Source organism: Ptychodera flava, chromosome 15 (genome assembly GCF_041260155.1).
Source record: "Ptychodera flava strain L36383 chromosome 15, AS_Pfla_20210202, whole genome shotgun sequence".
Lineage (NCBI taxonomy): Eukaryota > Metazoa > Hemichordata > Enteropneusta > Ptychoderidae > Ptychodera > Ptychodera flava.
In genome coordinates this window covers 22,901,922-22,927,899 of record NC_091942.1, presented here as the reverse complement: position 1 = coordinate 22,927,899, position 25,978 = coordinate 22,901,922, and the positions used below count along the sequence as shown (strand labels likewise).

The following is a 25,978-nucleotide window of genomic DNA, read 5'->3' as shown; positions in this document are numbered from 1 at the left end:
TATTTATCACAATTTAATACACGTACACCAAACGTAGTTACAGTCGTGTTTTTTTATTTTTCTGCGTTGATGATTCTGTTACAATTTGAGGCTGTAATACCTTAATGAGCATTTTAAATCATACGCACTGACAAATTTTGTCGTTCTCGTGGACATAACACCAAAACTGGTCGGACAATCTAATCCATTCATGGTAACATTACCAGATCCGTAAGACATTTTATATTTACAACATTTAGTTGAACCGTTCTGAGCCACTTATAAGTGTTGGTACCAGGTGTCAAGAATGGGTGAGCGTACCCTGCTTTGTGAGTGATGTCATTAAATGAATCACTTGATTGTGCCATAGTGAGGTATGTTGTCACGAGTGTTAGAAGTCTTGTATTTACCCACAATAGCTCCCTCCATATCTGCCATTGTACTTTTTGAAAGTGTTATAAGTCTATGTAAGGTCCAGAGTAACGCACTCACTGTCAAAGGATGGTGAGTTCGAGACTCTAGCACGGTGTTGTGTCCCTGAACAAGACACTTTATGCCTCATTGCTCCATTGGGTTATGGGTTGTGGGCACCTCAAGCTGTAATTGGGTTCGCCTGTTGGACGAGTAATAAATAAAAAGAAATAAAATCGAGTTTAGATGCTGATTCAATGTGACACGTGTTATTCAATAATCCTCATATAAACCACAAACTCTATAATATCTCAGAAGCTGAGAGGCAAACTGAACCTGGGGGAATATTACTCGACAAATAAAGATAATTTATGATTCCTTAGTCCCTAACTCATCAGATTAAATATGATCTAGGTCTAGTACTTTGGCTTGATTATCCCAGGTCAACAGATCGTCAAAATACCTGTACGTGTTGTTAAAACTACTCGTCAGTGTTTTTGACCCAGACTTGCATAGAAATTGAACGAACTTCATATGTGCATGGTAAGCACTTTTTATCCAATTGTCTGTCGTAATGTTATAGCATGATGTCATTTGAGTGATGTCATTATCAGTGTATTTCTGTTTGGAATTCACATTGTTACTGAAATAGCCTAATATGTAATTGATTACCATGTTGTTACCTTCTAATGCCATTTCTGTGCAGAAAGGCTTGCTTTACAAGAGATCACAGTTTCAAGTTTATCGTCTTGAATTGATGGTGCTGTACAGGGTTGAAAAGTCAAATGCACGAAACGACTTCTACTTGCTTACTTGCAAATAATTTATAACTATGTCTTTTGAATTTTTCAGAATCCACATTTCATCCAACCCACTGGTGTCATAAACTTTGACTCTACATTGAAAGAGACCACTTTTAATTATTGATAAAATCAGGATGCTTTTACTTAGGGTCTTATTATTTCGACAGAGGTGCAAGAAGAATTTACCGTTCCCCCACCAAACCATAGAAACTGAATGATCCCTAAATGGGGCAAGACAAAAGATATTACTTTTAATCCGTGCCAAATTGCGTCCACCCCTTCTGATATCGTGATTCTTGACATATCATATTCTAAAACACTTGTTTTGACATTTTCGATTTTAAATTTCGATGACCCAAGTCGTTACAATGCCCCAGTCCTCAAATGTTCACATAGAATAAAACAGAAGGATGATGAAAGACATCCTTTTTTTCATTTATGTTAATACAATGGCACCAGACTTTAAATCAAATAAGTCAAAACGTCGTCTTAGCGTGACCAATCGCGCCCAGGTGATGTGTCATCTTTCATACCTATCGACACGATGGTCGTGTCGATAAACGTTTCTTTTTTTGCTTATTGACACGATGATCGTGTCGATAAGATACATTTTCCGATTATATGCACAATCATCGAGCCGGTATGCCAAAAATCCCATAATCGACACGATCATCGTGTCGATATGACATCATGATCGTGTCGATAGGTAGTTTTTCTTACTTATTGAAACGGTGGTCTTGTCAATTATGAGCATTCCCCGCTGATTTGCATGATCATCGTGTCGGCAAGTAAGAACCAGATATGAACTGAAAATGCTAACGTATTTCATTATATATTGCAGTTTAGCATACATTTACACTTTTGCCACATGTTTATGGGTCAAATTTCTTACTAATCTAGGTATGAAGATTGAATTTATGAAATGTCATGCGTTTGCGTCATTAAAATTAAATAAATATGCTGCCCCTTTTAATGTATTCCTTATGGCTGTTGATATATGATTTAGGTTGCAACTAGCACTAAGTCTTCAAAATCATGAAAACTAACTGTAGCGCTGTGTTTGGTTTGGAGACAGCGGATACGGGTGTTAGTTTTTCAATGGTGTTGGATCGGTGGAGATTGTCAAAATGCAATGAATTTCGCCGGAAGAGACGAAAAATTGGGAAAGAAGAGTGAGAGAGAAGAGAAAAATGACAAGGTAACAGACAGAATGAAAAGAAAATAGAAAAAAAAATACTTCAGCCGAGCGAAATTCGTACACAATCACTGAGAATGGCTATAATAACCCGCATACCACCCTCTGCATTTCCGTATGCCGCACCACCATGTAATCGATGAGAAAAGGGCAGACTATAGCGATAGAACTATAAGAAGTGTTGTTGTATGTTTTATGCTGCGATTTTGTTTGTTATACTCTGATGCAATGTTTTGTCAGTTTGAGTCTCGAAAAGGTGAAATATTGAGGTCGCGAACACGATATCATTGGTTGTTTATTATTAGATGGCGACTGGATTTTAGCAACGGATGATCGTGTCGATAGCTAGAACGGGTGCCATGTCATGTGCAGCGCGTACTCCGTGAGTCTTCAACTTAGGCCGGATCCAACCAACACAACAGTTACAGCAAGGCTGTGTGCAGATCGAACTCGAACTCGAGCGGTTGCGATATCCGATCGCACTCTTAAACTTCGGACAACGGTTTTCGACTTATTTCACATAGTCAACAAAGTTTTCACACACAACCATTAACACATGGCTTCCTGTCGATTAATATCAGGCGACAATAACTGGACGTATACATATACATATACATATACATATACAAGTTCGTTTCGGCCATGTCCGATCGATCTTGAAATACGCCGAATGTTGTCATAGTACACGTTGTCTTGGGGGAAACTCGATTGCTTCTTCTAATTCTTGTACCGAAGGTATTCCCAGTGAGAGATTTGAAATTAAATATAAAAAGATGAATAAAGATATATTTAAACAGTTGTAGATAAAAAAGCATAGGGTTTGAAGACATGTTTCAGACGTTTGTCCTTAAAAAAAAGTGAGGCTTAATGTACAATATATATGTATGGAAAATCGGTAATTAAAATCGTAAACCAGATCAAACAATATTCCGTTGCTGCATATCACAATTAAAAATTAATTTTCAGTATAATTTGATACACGGAATTTGCACATAGATGGTTTCACGGCGAGAAATACGCCCGAAAACTCAACACAGTGCAGTGACCTACTCTTCTCAGAGGTCACAGAACGACCTCTTTTTTGGGTCATGGTGGCACTTTGTGCCGCTCAACGGCGGGAGTCAAACTTTAATTTTTAAACTGACCATTGCACAAGAAGTAAAAAATCTAGAATGCAATTCATCATAAGCATTCGGGTAAAATCTATTCCCAGTGAAAGTTTCATGTCCGCCCTCAACGTTTTCAGTGTAAAAAAACTCGATTTTTTCGGCAGTTGGTGTGTCGAGTGGTGCAAGAGCACAAGCGTTACGTAGACCGGGTAGTTTGTAAAAGTGTAGTTTATGCTTTGAGTTAATATACTACGTTGCGACGTTCTGATATGTAGCCTTACCACCTGTGGTGTTTACTTAATCAATTAATCCGACAGCTGATTAGCAGTTTGCAATGACTGAGGAGCAATTACATTGCTATGTACATAGGTTGGAGAGGAGATATGGACTTGTAGGTAATAAAGAAAGCAGTCAGACGGTTTGGAGTCGAAATCTTACAGTCAAAATAATAAAATTACTTGTAGTAATAAAGAAAGCAGTCAGACGGTTTGGAGTTGAAATCTTTATTTGAAATATCAGTCAAAATTAACAAAATCAAAGTAAACCGTTGCACAAAAACTCATCCCTCCCCGCCCTCTCCCATCCGAGGGGACTGACAGCTGGACCCCGTGGTTACAGAAACGAAGAAGCCATTCAAGGTCAGACGAGTTGATGACTCACAAAATATATCGGCAACACCAAGAATAGGTAGAAAAGATGAGACTAGGTTCATATTTGGCATAGGCCCCCTAGCTTATCTTCAAAGTCACTTGACGTTGCAAAAGGATCTATATAGCCCGGCTAGAATAAGTCAGCGAAAGTAATACTTAAAACTTGTACCCGAAAATGAAGTAGAGATGGTGATAAGGTTAAGAGAAGTGTTGTATGTAGGGTGGAGCCCTCCTTTCTTCCTTGGAACTAAGTCAACATTGAATTAAAGTGAAAAAATTGCCTACCCCGGTGATATACGTGCGTCCAAAGTTCATTTGGTTTCGTATACATGTACATGTACGGATAAGAAACTTCACAGTGTAAGCGATAAAATTGAAAGCAAAAGGAATGAAAATTTGACAAGTACATCAATTTTGTCTGATTCTTATTATTGTATTGGATTTTCTTCCCCGAGATTTTAACGTCAGACAAATTATAGTCGACGTAAAACGACAAAAAACTAAACTCGGTGTTGTTTTGTCAAGAAATGACAAAGATGGCTACACATGCGCCAATTTGAGCGGATTGACATTTATTGTGCGAGTTGTTGATGAGGCTGTCAAGACACGGATACTAGCCGTGCAGCGCATTGAATGTTCATGTTGACATGTGTTTCCCCTTTTTCAGATTTGGCTCCGACGTGTGTACCTGACCCAGAGACGGACATGAGGGTTGCTCGAAAGCTGGTGAAGTATAAGCTTATAGTTGCTAAATGTATCTGGCATGGATTTGACCAAATCATGAGTGAGCAGTACAAGGGATGTCCGCATATAGCTATCTTTCGCAAATGGAACATGACTGCATGTACTTCAGTGGCACACACGCTGGACAAAGGAGAGCAATTGTAAGCTATTTTGAAGTAGCAGTGGACAGAGTAGAGAGTGTTGACATGGGACTTAGTGCAAAACGCCACCACAGAGATTGCAGAGTATTGTGATATCACCATGGAAAATGTTTACCCTTTGGATAGACATTTGTAGTTTTTGACGATCATTGGGCCGATGATCCCGAAAATGGTTTTGGTGCGTTATTACACTTTCTTATAGATTACGGCATGTCTAAATGCGACAACATAATCGATGATATGATGTCCTCCGTTGGGTTCACCCCTGCCAGTCAACCTTGAAACCAGTGTCTTTTATCAATTGTGCAATGCACCCTTCGGGCATATAAACCGACTCTTCTTGCATTAGGCTAATTAACTCAAGAAACGACGCGGACACAGAACTTGGCATAAAAAGAAACGGACGAGCCCCACGATTCATGCCGACGCACAGCTTCAAGTTGGTAGATTAGGTTGTACAGACGTAAAACCTGTACATGTCCCCATGGCATGGCATGCCGCACCGAGCTCCTATACTGTTCTTCCACCCCACCAAAGTCGGATAGCGATTGGTTCCTATCATGGACATCCATGTTCCTATATCTACCACCCTCTGGGCCAAAGTATCCGCGATATCACATTGAAAAAACGAAAACAACAACAACAACAACCAAAAACCCTAAAACCCTTTCACTAAAGTATTAAAGATCGTTTAGCGCTCACTACTCTGTGATACAATTATGTGAAATACTATGACTAGCCTAACAAACCATGAAATATGAAAATGTAAAATTATATAACCAAAATATTTTCACATCCCCTCAGCCCCGATGCAAACTTTTCAAATCCCCTAAGAACGTTCAAGTGCTCCCTCGAATTCCTTCAGGCCCCCCCCCCGGTATTATGAAGAGGAACAAGATTGTTTTTATATAAGGGATCACGTGATCCCGTATTTCGCGCTTAAAATCAGTCTTTGGCGGGAAACCTGGATGTGTTCCGAAAGCGACATTTATCCGCGCTTCGGGACACGTAGTGTAATCCACTTGAACGGTGTCTAACAGTTCCACAACCATAATGAGAAGCAAACGTCGCAAACGTCCAATGAAGAGAGGGAAACGATCAAAACGAGAAGGTAATATTCATTTTGACCTCATAAACACTGACGGCGTCATTGACAGAACTAAAATGAACTCAATGTACATGTATGCAGGTGGGGTAGAGTAAACCGTGAAAAACGTGAAAAATTATGTTTTTGTGAGACTGTGTTACTAGACATACAGGCACCGACTAAAAGGTATAATTTTGTACACTGTGAGAGTATCAAAACACCATGCCAGGTTCATAGTTTATGAACAAATATGTTGAAGTTGCTCCAAGTATAGCTGTGGAAACGCAGCTATTGTGGCGGGCTAGCATGGGTAGCGTGTGTTTATGCGGGTCATCAAAAAGTCAACCCGTAATCGTGGCGGAGTTGACCTTTTGATGACCCGCTACCCCGTCGCAGATAGCTGAGTTTCCACAGCTAATACTCCAACTTGCCCACTAGCCGCGAGCGACGGATTCTGTATTCAGGTCTTCAATGATTTACAACTTCCCATCGTCAAATTTATTGGAGATAAAGTGCAACATACTTGTATCAGTGCCGCGTTCACGATCAGGTCTCAGCCAGACACCGATGTAGAATTTGGTCTTTTACTAGGTCTTCCAGGTGTCCTCCGTCAAAATGGCAGAATTTATTTGAATTGTTTCTCTTCGAAAATTTGGATTGTATCACAGAAATGTTTAAGATATTGCGATAAACCATTGTGTTGACCCCTCCTCTGAGGTTAGTGACACTTCCCTCGAGAAAGGAATCTATGCGTTCTATTTATAGTTTCAATTACGTGCGTGGTCCATAGTCCGTTAGTAATTCTGACCGTATAGGAATGCACCTAAGAAGCAGGCTTTAGATGCATTTGAAATACCCGAATTTCAGTAGGATGCAGCCTGGACCTTTAGTTTTCAAAGTCTGTTTTCTAGTGTGCACAAACTGAAAACAGACTTGGTGTAACGGCTATAGAAGATGACATCGGAAATCTCTAGTTGTATTACACCAGGTATGCGGTGTAAAGCAGATGTCTGTCTTACCATGTGCTGTGTTCTTTGGCAACTAAGAGTCGAGCCGATAAATATTGCAGTAACACGTGACGATTCGAAAAGGAGTTGCCATCAAAAAAGCTGTCGATTTCAGGTGCCGTTAACTAAGCCGTTCGTGAAAAAAGGTGTTCGTGCGCAGTTTTTCAGCGGATGGGCAAATTTCAAAACTAATCACCAAGCTGGGAGAAAAAACCGACATTTACTGTTGGCGGGAAGAAATTTCATTTTTTTTTTCAGTGGGCTGGGAAAAAAATTTTGACTGTGGGTATAGAGGCGCCATATGTAAAAAAATAGAATTTACACAATCACGGTTATTTACGAGATATAACAGATGGAAAATGTATATAAAGAGGAATTTTCAATATTTGTATACACATAAGTTACATTGGCCACACATATGTATGCATACGTATACATACACATAAACATACGCGCAAGCATGTTTTGTATTCATTCATACATTTAGAATAAATACATATACACATACATCATACGTCTGCACCTACCTACCTACATACACACACACATACATACAGCCTCGAAAAGTTTATAGTTTATATCCAGCCTCGACCAGAGTTACAGCTGCACGAATTTTACATATGTAGGGCCTCGCATACTACACATATATATATATATATATATATATATATATATATATATATATATATATATATATATATATATATATATACAATAAATATGAGAACACACCAAGTATGTGTGGTACCTATTACTCGAGTTTCACGCATGAGCTTACACGCGATCGTCAGATAGGTAGATTTTAATCTGACCTACCTATCTGACGATCGCTTGTATGCGTGAAACTCGAGTAATAGGTACACAGAACTACACTCCCATATACCTAGTTGGATCTCAAATTCAACCATCTCATCGAAAATCACACCGATGAACGTGTTACTCGCATCGTCTTGAAAAAATCGGCCGTGATTTGAGGCCAAGCGCAGTGAAACGCGGCCTGCAGAACGATTCTACCATATGACGTAATTTGTTCTACAGCTGTTTGGGTCAACATACTTCATCGGTGACGTCTTTCAATGACTACCGTTTTGGTCATTGCCCTGAACCGCGGAGCACGGCCTTGAATGTATGTTATACGCTGATGATAGTCAAATTTATGTCCTTTGCAATAAACCGGCTGACGTTCGCTCGTGTCTCGAACATTGAATTCGGAACATTCGGATCTGGGTGAAGTCACATGTTGATATTAAAAGGTTATCCACTTCTCATCAAGACTCAAGTCGGAGGTGTCAGTGATGGCCAATCCGTCAGGATTGGTGACTTTGACATCAAACCCTCCAACTCTGCGGAGTCTTGGTGTTAGGCTGAACAGTGACGGCTTCATGTCGGACTGCTGCAATAGTCTATTGTACGGAGTATGAGCTTTCTCGAGTGCAGTCAATTCAAAATGCTGCTGCATGTCTCGTCTCTTAATCACGCAAATATGGTCATATTGCACCTGTGTTGAGCGACTTGCATTGGCTTCTAATCGAAGCTCGAATAAGATACAAGGTTTTGTTAAGAACTTTCAAAATTATTAATGGCATTGCGCCATGTACTTGAGCGACTTAATTGAGGGTTGTATGTTCCTGCAAGAAACATCCGGTCCAACAAAAAGTTACGTTTAGTCCCACCTAAAGGGATTGAAGTATAATAAGTCCTATGGCCAGAGGGCCTTTTCTATTCATTCATTTTTCCTCAGGAATTCGTTGCCATCAAAGATTCGCTCTGCAGAAAATGTTGAATGTTTTAAACGCGCTTTGAAGACATACATTTTTACTGGGTTTTATCAACTGTGATTTCTACATTTGCTCCTTTTACGCTGTTTTTACTTCATTTCCACAGTTCTTTGTGATATTTGTGACTTTTTAAAAACAATCTTTGTTGTCACTTCAGTCATGTACGGCGCGTTCAGACGTATGTCTAGTGCGCTTTAAAGAAGTTTTTAATAATAATAATATATAAATTATAAAGAATTAACATCAATTGGAGGAGGCATCATGGGCCAGTGGCTAGAGCAGTGGACTCACGATCAAAGGATGGTGAGTTCGAGCCCCGGCATGGCTGTGGTGTTGTGTCCTTGGGCAAGGCACTTATTCCTCATTGCTTCTCCCACCCAGGAGTGATGGGTACCTGGTAGGACAGAGGTTGTTATGTGTGCGTTTAGCTCTGCTGCGCTTATTGGCTGCACATGTGAGCTGTTGTCTGCTCCCAGGGAGTTGAGTGGTATCATATTAGGTCCAGTGACCAGGGGTAATAATAATTGTGAAGCGCCTTGATCACATCTACTTGTGGATATGTGCGCTATATAAGAACCAAATATTATTATTATTAATTGAGCTTAATCAAAGTATCTCGCCCTTGCACTGAGAATAACCATTTGTGTAAACTTCTCTAATACCTTTTACTCTATGAAATATTTTTACGGTTTAACAGTCTGAAAGGAGCCTATGAAATTTGCATAAAAGTTCGTGCTAGAGAGCCTCGTTTTCGTTACGCTGACCGCCACTGCAGTGAGGGATAAAATACGGCGAAAGGGTGGTCTTGAAATATCGACGTGCAGCAAAACGTAAAATAGCTAGAACTATAATTTTTGCTTTCAGTTGTAGCATACATACTAATGATCTGTTTTCCTTGGGTAAACTCACAAAAGTTGAGAAGATTTATTTAAATCGCTACAAAGTGGGTGGCGAGGTCGACCCGCCAAATGACAACAAATTTGTTTGACAACATTATTTGATCGCCATGTATCAGCTATCTCTGGTTTAACCACAGATTGCATTGAAAACTTACCGACCAAAAGTCACAATGAGAAGATAACCGGTGAACTGAAAGACGTATCAGTGGCCCTTATTGTGGATAAGAAGGGGAAAAGGGGGAATGCACAGTATACAGTTCAAAAAATAAGCAAAGTATGAGGCATGAAGATACACGTTATATTGGCAGATTTTGTCAAACACTGACTACAGACGAAATGAACGAAACTAGATGGCTTGCATTTTGTGTTCAAGAAATATGAATAGTTAAAAAATACTTGTCTGTAGAAATGTAAAGTAAAAGCACTTACAATGTATAAATGTACCTCTCTGCAGTCAAATTGGCTCCCTGAAACAGATCAGTCCAAGTTTGTACCTATTGCGACAGTTTAAACATTCATCAAGTCTATTTCGTTCACAGACGTACAGATATGTACCAGTAAGAATGTCTTTGCTTATGTAAACATTACACTTTCCTTATATCTCCTCAATGTTAAACGTTCTTCTGACATTCGAATCGCTTCATCACTCCTCATGTTTTAAGGTGGAGGTCTACTCAAAATTAAAAGTATTGTCAATTTCCTGATTTTTGCATATGTTGTGGCCTGATCAATTATATCAACAAAAATAAACAGAAAAAGGGGGGTTCCCGTGCTACTTTTTGAGTTAGGGGGTCCTAAAGTACCCCTAACCCATGCTATTTCAAGCGTTAAGGGGCCTTTTCTCACATTTTGATACTTTCAGCAAAGAACATGCGCAAATCTTGTGAGGGAATATTGTCAATTTTTTTATTTTTTTCATATGTTTTGCTCTGATCAATTATATAAACAAATATCAAAAGAAAAAGGGGGGTTCCCTTGCTACTTTTAGGGTAAGGGGCTCCTAAAGCACCCTAACCACATGCTTTTTCAACTACTGAGAGGCCTTTTGTTCGTATGTTTTTATGGTTTCAGTAAAGATCTGGCTCAAAACCTATCAGGGAATATTGTCATTTTTCTGATTTTTGCATATATTGTTTTCTGAACAATTATGTCCACAAAAATAAATAGAAAAAGGGGGGTCCCCGTGCTACTTTTTGAGTTAGGGGGTCCTATATTACCCCTACCCCATGTTTTTTCAAGTGTTAAGGGGCCTTTTTCTCCCATATTGATACTTTCAGCAAAGAATATGCTCAAAACCTATCAGGGAATATTGTCATTTTTCTGATTTTAAAATATATTGTGCTCTGAACAATTACGTCAACAAAAATAAACAGAAAAAGGGGGGTCCCCGTGCTACTTTTTGAGTTAGGGGGTCCTATATTACCCCTACCCCATGTTTTTTCAACTACAAAGGGGCCTTTTTCTCCCATTTTGATAATTTCAGCAAGGATCATGCTCAAAACCTGTCAGGGAATATTGTCATTTTTTTGATTTTTGAATATATTGTTCTCTGAACAATTATGTCAACAAAAATAAATAGAAAAAGGGGGGTCCCCGTGCTACTTTTTGAGTTAGGGGGTCCTAAAGTACCCTTAACCATGCTATTTCAAGTGTTAAGGGGCCTTTTCCTCCCATATTGATACTTTCAGTAAAGAATATGCTCAAAACCTATCAGGGAATATTGTCATTTTTCTGATTTTTAAATATATTGTGCTCTGAACAATTACGTCAACAAAAATAAACAGAAAAAGGGGGGTCCCCGTGCTACTTTTTGAGTTAGGGGGTCCTATATTACCCCTACCCCATGTTTTTTCAACTACAAAGGGGCCTTTTTCTCCCATTTTGATAATTTCAGCAAGGATCATGCTCAAAACCCGTCAGGGAATATTGTCATTTTCCTGATTTTTGAATATATTGTGCTCTGAACAATTATGTCAATAAAAATAAACAGAAAAAGGGGGGTCCCCGTGCTACTTTTTGAGTTAGGGGGTCCTATAGTACCCTACCCATGTTTTTCAACTACAAAGGGGTCTTTTTTCCCATTTTGATAATTTCAGCAAGGATCATGCTCAAAACCTATCAGGGAATATTGTCATTTTTCTGATTTTTGAATATATTGTGCTCTGAACAATTACGTCAACAAAAATAAACAGAAAAAGGGGGGTCCCCGTGCTACTTTTTGAGTTAGGGGGTCCTATATTACCCCTACCCCATGTTTTTTCAACTACAAAGGGGCCTTTTTCTCCCATTTTGATAATTTCAGCAAGGATCATGCTCAAAACCCGTCAGGGAATATTGTCATTTTCCTGATTGTTGAATATATTGTGCTCTGAACAATTATGTCAACAAAAATAAACAGAAAAAGGGGGGTTCCCATGCTACTCTTTGAGTTCGGGGGTCCTATATTACCCCTTACCCATGCTTTTTCAAGTAGAAAGGGCCTTTTTCTCCCATTTTGATAATTTCAGCAAGGATCATGCTCAAAACCTGTCAGGGAATATTGTCATTTTTTTGATTTTTGAATATATTGTTCTCTGAACAATTATGTCAACAAAAATAAATAGAAAAAGGGGGGTCCCCGTGCTACTTTTTGAGTTAGGGGGTCCTAAAGTACCCTTAACCATGCTATTTCAAGTGTTAAGGGGCCTTTTCCTCCCATATTGATACTTTCAGTAAAGAATATGCTCAAAACCTATCAGGGAATATTGTCATTTTTCTGATTTTTAAATATATTGTGCTCTGAACAATTACGTCAACAAAAATAAACAGAAAAAGGGGGGTCCCCGTGCTACTTTTTGAGTTAGGGGGTCCTATATTACCCCTACCCCATGTTTTTTCAACTACAAAGGGGTCTTTTTTCCCATTTTGATAATTTCAGCAAGGATCATGCTCAAAACCTATCAGGGAATATTGTCATTTTTCTGATTTTTAAATATATTGTGCTCTGAACAATTACGTCAATAAAAATAAACAGAAAAAGGGGGGTCCCCGTGCTACTTTTTGAGTTAGGGGGTCCTATATTACCCCTACCCCATGTTTTTTCAACTACAAAGGGGTCTTTTTTCCCATTTTGATAATTTCAGCAAGGATCATGCTCAAAACCTATCAGGGAATTTTGTCATTTTTCTGATTTTTGAATATATTGTGCTCTGAACAATTACGTCAACAAAAATAAACAGAAAAAGGGGGGTCCCCGTGCTACTTTTTGAGTTAGGGGGTCCTATATTACCCCTACCCATGTTTTTTCAACTACAAAGGGGCCTTTTTCTCCCATTTTGATAATTTCAGCAAGGATCATGCTCAAAACCTGTCAGGGAATATTGTCATTTTTCTGATTTTTGAATATATTGTGCTTTGAACAATTACGTCAACAAAAATAAACAGAAAAAGGGGGGTCCCCGTGCTACTTTTTGAGTTAGGGGGTCCTATATTACCCCTACCCCATGTTTTTTCAACTACAAAGGGGCCTTTTTCTCCCATTTTGATAATTTCAGCAAGGATCATGCTCAAAACCCGTCAGGGAATATTGTCATTTTTCTGATTTTTGAATATATTGTGCTCTGAACAATTACGTCAACAAAAATAAACAGAAAAAGGGGGGTCCCCGTGCTACTTTTTGAGTTAGGGGGTCCTATATTACCCCTAACCCATGTTTTTTCCCTCAGCTGAATAGGGCCTTTTTTCATATTTTCATCAAGAAACATGGTCAAAACCTGTCAGGGAATATTGTCATTTTTTAATATAATATGCTCTGATCAATTATATCAATAAATATTGACAGAAAAAGGGGGGTTCCCCATTACTTTTGAAGTTTGAGGGTCCCTAAGGTACCCCTACCCCATGTTTTTTCAACCAAAAAGGGCCTTTTTCTCACATTTTGACACTTTCAGCAAAGGAACATGCTCAAAACCTGATTTTTGAATATATTGTTTCTTTGATCAATTATGTCAACAAAAACAAGAGGGAAAAGTGGGTTTGGCTAGGTACATGCTCAAAAATTATCAGACAATATTGTCATTTTCTGATTTTGCTTACGTTGTTGCATTGGTTATATATCAACAAATATTGAGGAAGTTTCAAGTGTTATTTTTTGAGTTACAGGGTGTCCTTTACACAAGTGTAGAAAAAGAGCATAAGCAGCGTTTGACTGATTGATAATGTTGCTTTATTGCTTACTTCATATATGCTTACATCATAGTATGATATCTTCTTATATAATCAATATTATATAATAAATATTTTATATCAATATTTTATAAATATTATGCTGTATTTATTTATTTGCTCCGGAGTGATTAAAAGATGAAGAATGAATCATCAACACCAAAACAACTGTGTATACACACTAAAAGTATTTCAAGGTACAATACATTGTTTAGTAAGGCATCAAGGTACATGTACAATACATTGTTTAGTAAGGCATAGTTAGATGCCATAATGCCAAGAGTAGTATGTACAATAAATATTCTACAAAATCTTTCAGTACTGTCTCAACAGCTCTGCATGACCTGTAAATGATCTCTGAATGACTGGTTTATATGCAAATAGATATTCAAATGTGTAAAATGATTTGAAGTCATGAGAAAAATTTGTAATTGGAATACTGGTATGACTATGATAGTGAACAGAGTGTTGACATGAGTGACATTTCCAAACCAGCTGAGAAAAACATAGGGCCAATGTCCCTGAAGCTACTATAGACATGGATACAAAATCGAGCATTTCCTGACTGTATGAAATTATCTCACTAAGATCATCCTAGGGACCTGTAAATTTATACCAGCTGTTTTGAAAAAACAAGGGACCCAACAGTCGACAAAGCTCTGCTGTGTTCTGTAGAGAATAACTTTTTGTGACACATGTATTGATGAAGTAGGTGGATATATTTGATAGCTCATTTCAGGATGGCCTGACCAAAAATGGCAAAATTAGCTGCAAAAATACAAAATTGAAGATTTCATCATAATTTCAATATATTACATTAAGATAAATATCAAATTAGTAAGTACTGCGGTTCTCAAGATATTTGAGTATACAGACACATCACAAACGTACATACATACATACATACATACATACTGATGACGGACGCCGGACGGATACCCATCCCAATAGCTTCTATAGACTATAGTCTACTGCAATACATATACAGCAATTTGGCATGTCAGAACTTTTTGTACAAGATAATCTTCCAAATTCTATGGACGTCTACAGTCTTGGCTAGGCTCATCGGTACTGTGTTTGTATTTGCGTCACTTCAGTATTTGTAACATCACTTTAGGTAGGGTCTTTCAAATTGCTGTTATTGGGTGAAAGAGTATTCATTCTCGGGTCAAGAATAGTTTTCAACAGTAATGAATGTATTTCACTTATTATTTATACTTAAGTTTGCTAATACCATTGAGATGGGTTTGTCATGTCAGGAGAACTTTAACAATTAAAGTAATCAAATATCTAATACAAGTCAGCATGGAGTTTTCCATAAATTTCAAAGTTATGATGCTGGACAAACAGTATTGATTCTGTGAGAAAAAAATTTACAAATATTATTGATAACTTTTTTGGATTTTGTCACCCTTTCTTTTCTATTTTGATTTTTCTCTTTCAACAATGATTCAATGCCTTCTTCACCTTTCCTGTGGAATGCAAGCTCTAAATGGCCCATAGCAAGGCCACTGCTTGCAATTTTCTTACACATACATTTACTTATACACCCTTTGAGTTCAAGAGGATGTAAGGTTTGCATGTTTTGGCTTGTTACCTTTGCATGCTCTACAGACTCCCTGACAAACTCCCATGTAAATGTAAACTCATCGAAAGATGGCTGCACCTTTTCAATAAGTTTTTTCAAAGCTTTCACATCTGCTAAAGCATCATGTGCACTGTAACTTTCTCCAACAAATTTTGAAACGAGTGCAACTTGTGAGTACTTTTCACATTCCGGATATGAGGTCTTAAAGACTTTATATGAATCAACAAAGCCAGCAATGTGTGAAGACAATTGATCAACCATATCTGTTGCTACAGCAGCATTATATAAAACTCTACAATCAAATGACTTGATGTTATGTCCAACCAGAATACAAGGTTCTGGTCCAAGAAAGTCACACAATGTCAACAATGCTTGTTTTACTGGTACTGCACTGACAGGTTTTCCATTCTGTGTTAGCATTCCATTTTTCATTGCCAGACCGGTCACTCTTGATGCTGGTTCACTTATTGGAATCCTAGGTATCACATACACATTCAGACACCCTTTTGGTCCAACAGCTGCAAGCTGTGTTATGTGTGATGTTCTTGCTGAAAAAGAAAAAAAAATCATGACAAATGGCTAGATTTGTTTATGTTATTTTGGATTACAGTAACTTTCAATGAAAATTTCATTTGCTGTGTCAGACTTTGCCCTGGGAGATAAGTAATAAACTGAAACTGACACTTGAGGCATTGATTGGCTTATTGTTGGTATGAAAATAATGTCATCTGCCTATTGTCTGTAAACCATTGCTGATTTTGATAAGCAAGTCATGATCATTAAAACAATGCTGGCAGAAATTTGAATCATGGATGAATTGTTCTGTTTCCAGTAAAAATGTGCTTCAGTTTAATGATTGATCTGTGTGTGTACAGTCCAATAGCCATAAAAAACACCACATATTATCACATTGATAACAACAACACCTACCTAATCCAGTGGTCTCCAGGTCAAAATACACTACAGGTTGATCAGTCAATTCTATCGGTCGTTGAACAGGTTCTGCAGAATGAGAAGGTATATCCTGTATATCTTGGGTTTCTGAATAAAAAAGTAGAAGCAGATACAGATAAAATATGGGAATGAATGATTCAGTTTTTACTTCTAATGAAATAGAATATTCACAAAACAGTAAAACCTATGGTCCATGGTTCAATGTTTTAGGTATTTGGCAAATATCAAACTTTAAGCAGACATGAACTGAGTAACTAGTTCTACAATTATGCAAATAACAAAATTGCCATCCAGCAAATAATAGAGTATATCAGGTCACTCAATGACTATGAGCACACTTGCAGATGAAATGGTACATGTCATACTGTAAGCATTAGGTTTTTGTGTGATCATTTACAATATTACCACATCAATGAATGTCAAACTTACTACAGACCTTCATGCACATGTTTCATCAGTTTTATGACATTGAGTTGAAAGGTAAATCAGTATATGCAGGGAGCCATATCAATACAAACATTCAACTATTAGCACTTTAGAGTTATTTTACATTGATTCTAAAATCATTCATCTACATCTATCTGAATCCAAACTTTCATTCACATCAATTATAAACAAGGACTAGATTAAACAAGTAATTACTTTGAACGAGGTCAATTCCTGTTGTGTATGTGTCACCTTCACGGAGTTCTTGGACACTCTGTTTTAAATACTTGTTTGCCTTCAGCTCGATACGACGTTTTTTGGCACACCGGGTCTGGCTCTTCATCCGTCTCTTTCTTTCTTGATTATCCAGATAGGACGCACGTGACACACAATACTTCCCTGGAGACATGCCAATCCGTTCATTTACCTATGGCAAAACAATGACAAGTTTACAATAACATCAGTATATTGTAATACTTCCCTGGAGACATGCCAATCCGTTCATTTACCTATGGCAAAACAATGACAAGTTTACAATAACATCAGTATAAATTTTTTTAATACTTTTTTGTCGTGTTGTTAACTGAAGTGGGCTGTCTCAACTCCAGTTTGAAATTATTTATGGTCATAAGATACAATTTCTTGTATTTACGAAAAACTCATAGAATAGAAGTAATTATACTGCATGGCTAGGGAAAGTGTGAGAATGCAACTCCGAAAGCCAACACTTCAGGGTATACTTGCGATAAGCAGAACCATATAAATAGCATCCTAAACAGATCCAAATTGATGATACTATGAAAGGAAGTAGTATCATTGTCCCTGAAAAATTCTATAAATATGTGCCACGACCATTATTAAAGCAATGTGTAGATTGATGCTAACTCGATCCACATCACATGATCACTGGGCTGGTTTGAAATAATGCTTGTAATTCTGGGGAATATAACACTTGAGTCACATTATGACCAGTCCAGTGTTACTGTCAGCTTATGAAAAACTAGCGTTTCTGTGCACTGCAAAGACATCATGTTTGGGTATATTTTGCCATACAGACTACACAATCACTTACCGAAGAGACATAACTGTAACCATCATTTTTTTGGAGAACTGCTGCACCAACTCTGAAATTCAAACTGTCAGATCCAGCATAGCAGCATGACTTGGGAGCTTTCGAAGCAACAATGTTGTTGAAGTTTTCATTTGCTTGGGTACTATCTGTATTTGCCAACTTATCAGCCGCACACTGAAAACCTTCAAACACAGAATTAAGTTCTTCCTTTAAGACTGGATCATTAAGTGGTCGACCATATGGAAGTGATTTGAACTTGTAGTTGGCTCCTTTATGTAAATAACCACACCAACTACCATCACAGTACTGGTGTTCACCAAATGGATGAAAAGAGAGTGCTTTAAGGCCCATTCTGATACCATTTGCATTCCTTGGTTTTGTTTCAGCATGTAGCTGAAACATTTCTGTAGATATTTGATAACTTTAACAGTTAATGTTCTATGTTTGGCTTGCAGGGCATATAGTTTGTTGCCAAGAATCTTTTTCAGGTGATTAAAGTCTGACTTCTTTTCAATCCTTTCATCAACTTCTTTGTGAACTCTAGCAATTGTAGCAGAATCTTCATCACCAACAACTGCTCCGACACATACGGTACTGTACCCAAAGATGAACCATGAACATTGTTTACAAGTTCAACAACCATATCGGCTTCCATACCCTTTGAGCTTCCATACCAATTGTGTCTACAGTCATGCTCCCTTGGCTCTTTACCATAACGTGCTGCAGTACTACACATGTGGCATGTTTTTGAGCGCACAGAATATCCTAGCACTTTTCCACTTTTGGTACCAATCATACTACAATGGCCTGTAAGAGAAAAGAATTTTTCCTAAATCTTTTAGCTAAAAATATCACAGTGTCAATGGCACTGAAATGTGTGTTTCAAAAGGGTCAGCATGTTAGACATACCAAAAAAAGGAGCCAATAATACTCTTAGTTGTGGATACAGCATTGTTTTCAACAGTTATCTAAGCATACACAAAGATACTGTGAGAGAGCAATTAGGATTTATCTCTGCCAACATCTCTCTGTATGTGCCTAAATGGTTTCCAGTATGTCAACGTATCATTGTATGGCTGTGATCCTGCCAGCATGTATAATTTTTAACTCTGCGTATGGAAAGTGCGTTTTTGTATGAATTTTTTTCACTGACACTCCTCTTTTTTAGGAAAAATGTCTCTTTACTGTCAATGCCTAATCATTAACAGGACATACAATGACCATCAGGGAAGGTAAATATGTCACTACTGTGAAATGAAATCCTCATCCATACAAATAGTATTTTGCAAACAAATCATTGACTCTTGTATTTTATTCTTGTTTAGATTTCATAGTTGCTTTTTTCAAGTTGAACACTTACTGCTTATTGCTAAACTTTTCCTAACTACAAATACATTCCGGTAAATCAAAAGAATGAACGCTTCAGATATATTTTCTGGATTATACATGTTTTTGATGAAATTCAACTTTCAAAAACACATACCTGACAAACTGTTGTAACTCCTTCCACTACCTCGTGTTTGCCAAGCACCATCAACACTGACATCAACACTAATGTCGTTGGAAATTACATCTCCCCTACAAGTACAATGAAATAAAAAAATAATACTTTACTGACCTACATATGAAAATATGCTCAACTGTTCAGAATTGAGCAATTCAACACAGCCTTTCTAGATTAAGCTAGTACAACTGTCATGCAGCATATTTACTATGAATTTAAAATCCAGGCCTAGATTGATCAATCAACAGTGGAATGTATTTTGTCATGCCAAAAAATATACAATTCAAATTATTTTATACTATTGAGTAGAACAAGAGGATATCATTGTCTTTTATATTTTAATGCAACAACCAAATTTGCAAGTTGGACAATAAAAACTAGCTATTGTATAATTTTATGGGTTTTAAGAGTAAAGCATAAAACAAAAAAGTTAATGTTGAAAGTACAACAACAGAATATATAAGGAAAATAAGTATATCTTACCAAACAAAACTAAAAAAAAGAATAGTTATAATGGTTAGAATATTCTGTGTTTATGTAACAATAGCTGAGCTTATATGGTTTTCAAAAACTAAAATCATATAAAATTTTTCATTTTTAAAGGTATCGACTCTAAAATTGTCTTTACAACATTAAAATGTATTGTTTCAAAAGATAATCTACTTTAGACTATAAAATAAATACAGTTATATGACATTGTAGATCACTAAATTAAGGTAAACCTGTCTTTGTTGGCCTCTGCTTCTTTCATCAAAGCTACTTCAGTTGATTCCTTAGCTGATGCTTCTATCACACTGCCTACTTCTCTTCCCTAAGTTTTATTGTGTTTTTGCTAATTGGTGGTATGTTGATTGACGTCAGTAAATTGTTAATTTTCCTCTCACCTATACCTGAATGTATCATGCCTATGAAATAACACAATGGAAAAGATGTGGCTAGCGACAAACATTGGGTATACCAAAAGATGAAGACATAATTCTTGGGAGTCTAAGCAAACACAAATGTATCATAGCATCGAGAGCTCGAGATTTCTCTGCGGACACTAATCTACGAAATATTTCACGTAACAGTGAAAATCGAGAGACAATGTGATTTGCGGAAACAAACGGCGATCGTTTTTTTGCTCAGAAAGAGTGACAATACACAAAACAAAGCCACTACTGACACGGTCTCAGCTTGCGCGTGACATTTTATATCAAACCATCCGTTCGCTTTGGGTAAACGATCGACTTGACACTCGCGCGCGTGCATGAAACAAAAAAAAAGTGTAAAAAATTCGTACTTACCGATTGCAAGTTTGGTATTTACATCCCAAATCTTTTTATTTGGTCCGTGTCTCAGGCCAAGGGGAACCACGTTGACAAAATTACAAATGAGGTTGCAACACCTGACAAGCAGCCAGCCACCCAGACCATGTCGAGTCTCGCCGATAGTGTCGGTCATCCGTAACGGCATGCTGCATTGCTTGCAGCCAGATAAACCATCTGCAAGGATACCAAGATCAACAATTCGCCTACCATCTCTCCACGTGGCACTGTAGGTTGTTGGCCGCCAGGATCGTAGTCTTCATCATATTCGCATATGACTACTTCATTGCTGGGTTCCGGAACCGAGTTGCACGAGCCAACATAGCAATGGTCGTCAGCCGTTGTGGCCGCAGTCGACTCGACAAGAGTATCAGATTTTATACTTTCATGACTAGAGGATTGCCATTTATCCTTGAGGGCTCTGTTTTGTGTTGCTTTGGTAGTGAATCTACCGGTGACTTTCAGCCGACTGGCACGACCAAACGACATAGTTTCACTGCTAGCTGGCGTACGTTTGCGCGACGTAGTTTGACGGCTAATGGCGGCATAATACGCAGGTCCGAGTCCATTTACGGTACCTTCTTAAATCGATCACATCGATGCCAATATCATGAAAATTTACAATTTTTTATCGTCACATAATAGTTTTGATCATTCATAACAAGCCATCATCAAGTTAATACGTTTACCTTCATTTATGCGTAACACAGCCTATATTTAAGATGTCGCAAATAATCTCGTTTTGCGATATTTAGCTCACTCTGCTACGACATAAATATTGCGCAACACCTGCGCAGACGTCGATTTTCGTACATAGTCCCCGTCCTTAATAAAAAATCTTGCCCGACCTAACTAAGAATGATAAACAAGGTCATTTAAAACTGCCGACCTCCCAAAAGACTTGCAAACTATCAAGGAACTCATCGGTGAGGGTCGGTTATCCCTCTGGCCATATTAAACAGCTATTTACATGAATCTGCTTGCGATCATTGGTCACAATATCCAGCCATTGTTGGAGTATTGTGGTGATAGCCTTATTTGCCCGGTTGTCACGAATATGATTGGCTACTTACGTGTCACGTGGATGCACCAACGGTCTTATGCTCTTCGCGCCCAAATTCATTCTGCGGTAGATGAACGGATAGCCATACTTCTCGGAGCTGTCCTCCTACGACGCACGCGAAATAGCAATTCAAATGGATTCTAGGAGTCCCCGCTCCAGATCGAGTGAGAAGAGTAACCATAACATGGTTAGTAGCGGTGACAGTTGTAATCGTCCACTGAGGAACAAAAGAGGTAATATTCTATCTCAATATATACAGGAAGAGAAAGTGAAAGACTTAAAATTTTGCTCAATCGTTCCCGAGGAAACTTTCTACCATTATTCTCTTTCAAAATCAAGAATGAAAATCAGATATCACAATCCAAATTCTGGTGCCAGGAATACAAATTATCTTAAATTTTTCGATGTCCACCAACCCTTTGTTAATTCTGCTGAGAAAAAATTAATGTTCGATTTTCGCAAAAAATATGACTGTGAAAGTGTACTCCAACAAATGATCAAAATATCAAGCCCCAATAAGCAGTAGATAAAATAAGCCCGCATAAGTAATAGATCAGAAGTATTGCAAAATAGTGTGAGTGAATATCTGCCCCTCGAAATGCGCCAGTAGAATTTCCGGACATGTTCAGCCCACAAAAGAATGGTATTATGATTTGCAAGATGCCACCACAGTGTACATAGCTACTGGACCAAATATTGTGTTTACAGAGATCTGTAAAAAGTGAAGGTTCATAGCAGTAGAATGTTTCAGGAACTCAAAGACCAGCAGTTCACAATCCAAAGACCACCCTTGCCCACTGGCAGGGGTCCTGACCATTCAGGTATTCAAGTAAAAAAGTTATTTTACTTCCCAGCGTACACGTCCTTTGGTTGTATACCTCGCATGTCTGCATACAGACTGCCTCGTCCTAATTACGATTGCAGGGCTTGGGTAAGAAAATTACAAATATGTATTAAAAAGTCAAAGCAGGTGATACATTGATGTCACATGCATGTCTCTGAAGGTCTGGACCTGGAAGCCAATATTTGATGCATCTATTTGATGTATATAGCCATCAGACAACATAATACGTCGAAAATGTGACACAGCATGCAAAGAATTACTTCAAAACGGTGTCGATTCTGGTCTTATAATTTTCCCTGGTGTCATCACAGCAGTTCGTATATTGACTTTGTTTGATGACAAATTTTGAAAATATGCTTGACGACTGACATAAAAATGAAGCACCCATTTGAACAAAATGGACTTTCCCTTAAAAAGGGGAATTCCCCCTAGCTATTTACACTTTCTTTTGTATTGGTGGACTGCATGACCCGCATTGCATATGTTGTCGTCATCATAAATAAACTGAGCGCTGCAAGACAGGACTTCGGGTCTTCGACCTTTGACATCAGGCGAGACAACACTTCTCTTGTGTACGTGAATAAAATCAAAACCCGGACAAACTGACTTGTGATGTAAAAGGAGATTCAATGAACTCGACTGTGTCACAATCCCCCCACTCACAGTGGCTGGAGGTACTGTGATTATGTTAATATCTGCTATGCTTATATTATGTCATGTTCATTTTGTGTAATGTTGACGTCACCTTGTACAAGCATTTACTGTACTGAACACACTGGCCATTTCTCTAAAATATACCATTCATAGCTCGTAGTGGCAAACAAACTCAATGCGAAAAACTGTTTACGCACGTATGCGGTTTTATGTATTCAGAGCGAATACGAAAGTTCATACTTAAAAAGGACCCCGGGTCGAGTCAGGCGCTAGCGACTGACACACTGCATTATTTGTACTCAAGCATTTATAAAGATGAATTTTTTTCTTTCTTTTTTGAAATAGGTCAATCAAGCTCTCCCACTTCAAGTTTTGTGTCGCGTGGGGAATTAGCAAAGGAAAGCAAGCGTGGTAAGTCTCTATGACAAATTCCTTTTTTTAAAGTTGTAATTAGTAACGTTACTTGCTAACGAGTAAGTATATACATGTAAGGGTGTCTCATTCATTTACAGATTTAGACACATGCTAGTCGAGTGTCCATAAAACAAACAAATAAGAAACAACAAAACAACAAAAAACAACAAATAATAATGTCACCTCAATTCTTTGCATCGCACGTTGTTTCAAATAGTAACAATTTCCATACATTGCCCTTGAAGGTGTAGAATTAACATCTAATCTTGGGGATAACGTCACAAAATTTGTGGCCCTCGCTTACGTTTTCGACTGTACTGTGCCTGTGTTTGTCTGATGGTGTTTGTACGCCAGTCATGTTTGATAATGCACTGGTACATCTTGTTTGTGCAGGGATCGTGCTGGTATGTACCCTAGTTGAGTACGTTCAGTATTGCTTTGAAGACAACGCCTGCGAACTCTTTATTTCCAAGATATCCAGGATGGGGGGACTTGAAAATATCCAGGGTGTGTTGGGGTACTTGAAAGGATTTGGAGACTCGAAACAAAACTCTGTAATTGATATACACTATGTGTTGGGTTGTCAATTTAAAAGCTACATCGTCTGTCTGTAGGCAGACAGTGAGAAACGTTGTTTGATGCATTGCATAGAAACCAATAAACCTTGCAGCAACAACGTGATGGGATCGTACAAGCTGTCGATTTGCTCAACAAATTAGCCCTTGTAATGCTTATACCACCCATAGTAGAATCTGGGCAGCATTAACAGGGTGGAGGGCCGATGGATTTTTTTTTTTGGGGGGGGGAGGTCACCTTTCTTCATACAACAGTTTGGGGATAGCCATTTCATTTGTACATGAAACGGGCAGAGGCTCACCAATTCTTGTTCAAGGGTATTGAAAAATCAACCATATTGTAATACACTGCCCTGAAATGTTATGCACATAAAGCTCAGACAGTGGCGAATAAACCACTCTACTGTCTATAACTAAGCAAAAACTGTAAAGGGAAATCAGTTTTTACGACTTGTTTTGAAAAAACAAAACAAAAAAAATGGAGTACTGATTCGGGGGCTATAATTTGCAGCAAGTAGTGAACAAAAATTCCAAACAAGGAAGAAATGAATCAGTCTCTGTTACTTACTACAAATAGTTAAAAAATCTACCAGTACAGAAGCAGTCTCAATCGCTGCTTCCTCTACCTCAGACATTGCCATCGCCACCACCTTCGGCAGAATCCAAATGCTGCACCATCCCACAACATTCCATTCATCATCGAAGTCTCCTCCTCGCCCACCTGTATTCTTGCTCCTACTCCTCCTTCTCTGTCCTCCTCCCCACCGACACCACCACCACCACCACCACCACCACCACCACCATCATCATCACCATTATCAAAATCATCACCTCTGACTTTATGACAAAATATTGACGAAATTGGCAAGTCTCTCGGTAGTTTGGAAATACCAGCAGGCTCCCTTTTGCAAAGCAAATAATTTGATGTAGGGGAGAGTGGCATTTTTATGCAAACAATCAGAGGAGGGTTAGCATTGTTTCATGCGGCAAGCTTTTAAACACCAGCTTCTCCACCCCTGTTATTTCTGTCTAGGCCTTTAAGACTGTTGGTTTCTCTTGATTAATATCACTGCTATTTAAATATTGAGTGATGTTTCAAATACCTTTCGTCGCTTATTGGCTTAAACATTCCCCTTCGATTCTTATACAAAATTGCTTCAAACATAATCCGTACAAGAACATCATTCAAGACGACTTTTAACCATTGAATACTAAAACAAAGGTCATCATCAAACCTCGTTGACTTCAGCAACTTGCAAGCTTTACAGCGATTGTATTTTGTAAATAACCCAAACATTTTTGCCTTCTTAAATAGATAACGTTGGAAAGTTTAGTCCGTTCAAATTGTTACTGCACGATATAGCCGAGGAACTCGATAAAGGTGAGTATCAGCGGACAAATATAAAACGTCTAGAGGTTACAAACTAGCAATGATTCAATTGAAATTTAAAGATAACGCGTTAACTCGAAGACTTCCGAGATCTAGTATTAGAGACGTGACGTGCAAGACGACATATGATGCAAGGCTTGACACTTTCTTCTCTCTGGACTTCATACGGACAAAGAGGTTCA

The 25,978-nt window shown here is 38.2% G+C and overlaps 2 protein-coding genes across 4 annotated transcripts in view; one reads left to right on the top strand and one right to left on the bottom strand.

Moving 5' to 3' along the window:
• Positions 1-13,983: 13,983 nt before the first annotated feature.
• Positions 13,984-21,224, bottom strand: LOC139151569 (uncharacterized). Of its 2 annotated transcripts, XM_070724462.1 has the most exons (6): positions 20,836-21,224; positions 19,529-19,623; positions 18,046-18,852; positions 17,190-17,400; positions 16,524-16,634; positions 13,984-16,141 (listed from the first exon to the last, which is right to left on the bottom strand). In XM_070724462.1, the coding sequence occupies exons 3-6, from the start codon at positions 18,445-18,447 to the stop codon at positions 15,336-15,338; spliced, it is 1,530 nt and encodes a 509-aa protein (XP_070580563.1). In that variant the 5' UTR covers positions 18,448-18,852; positions 19,529-19,623; positions 20,836-21,224; the 3' UTR covers positions 13,984-15,335. The 2 variants fall into 2 exon arrangements, with proteins under 2 accessions (XP_070580563.1, XP_070580564.1); XM_070724463.1 differs by lacking the exon at positions 19,529-19,623.
• Positions 21,225-21,316: 92 nt separating this feature from the next.
• LOC139151571 (uncharacterized) overlaps positions 21,317-25,978 on the top strand; it is an 84,433-nt gene continuing 79,771 nt past the window's right edge. The window contains exons 1-3 of one of the 2 annotated variants that reach the window (XM_070724465.1): positions 21,317-22,152; positions 23,763-23,828; positions 25,722-25,787. In XM_070724465.1, the coding sequence (XP_070580566.1) occupies positions 22,053-22,152; positions 23,763-23,828; positions 25,722-25,787 (232 nt within the window). In that variant the 5' untranslated portion in view covers positions 21,317-22,052. The remainder of the gene's footprint in view (positions 22,153-23,762; positions 23,829-25,721; positions 25,788-25,978) is intronic. The other variant, XM_070724464.1, reaches the window with a different exon arrangement.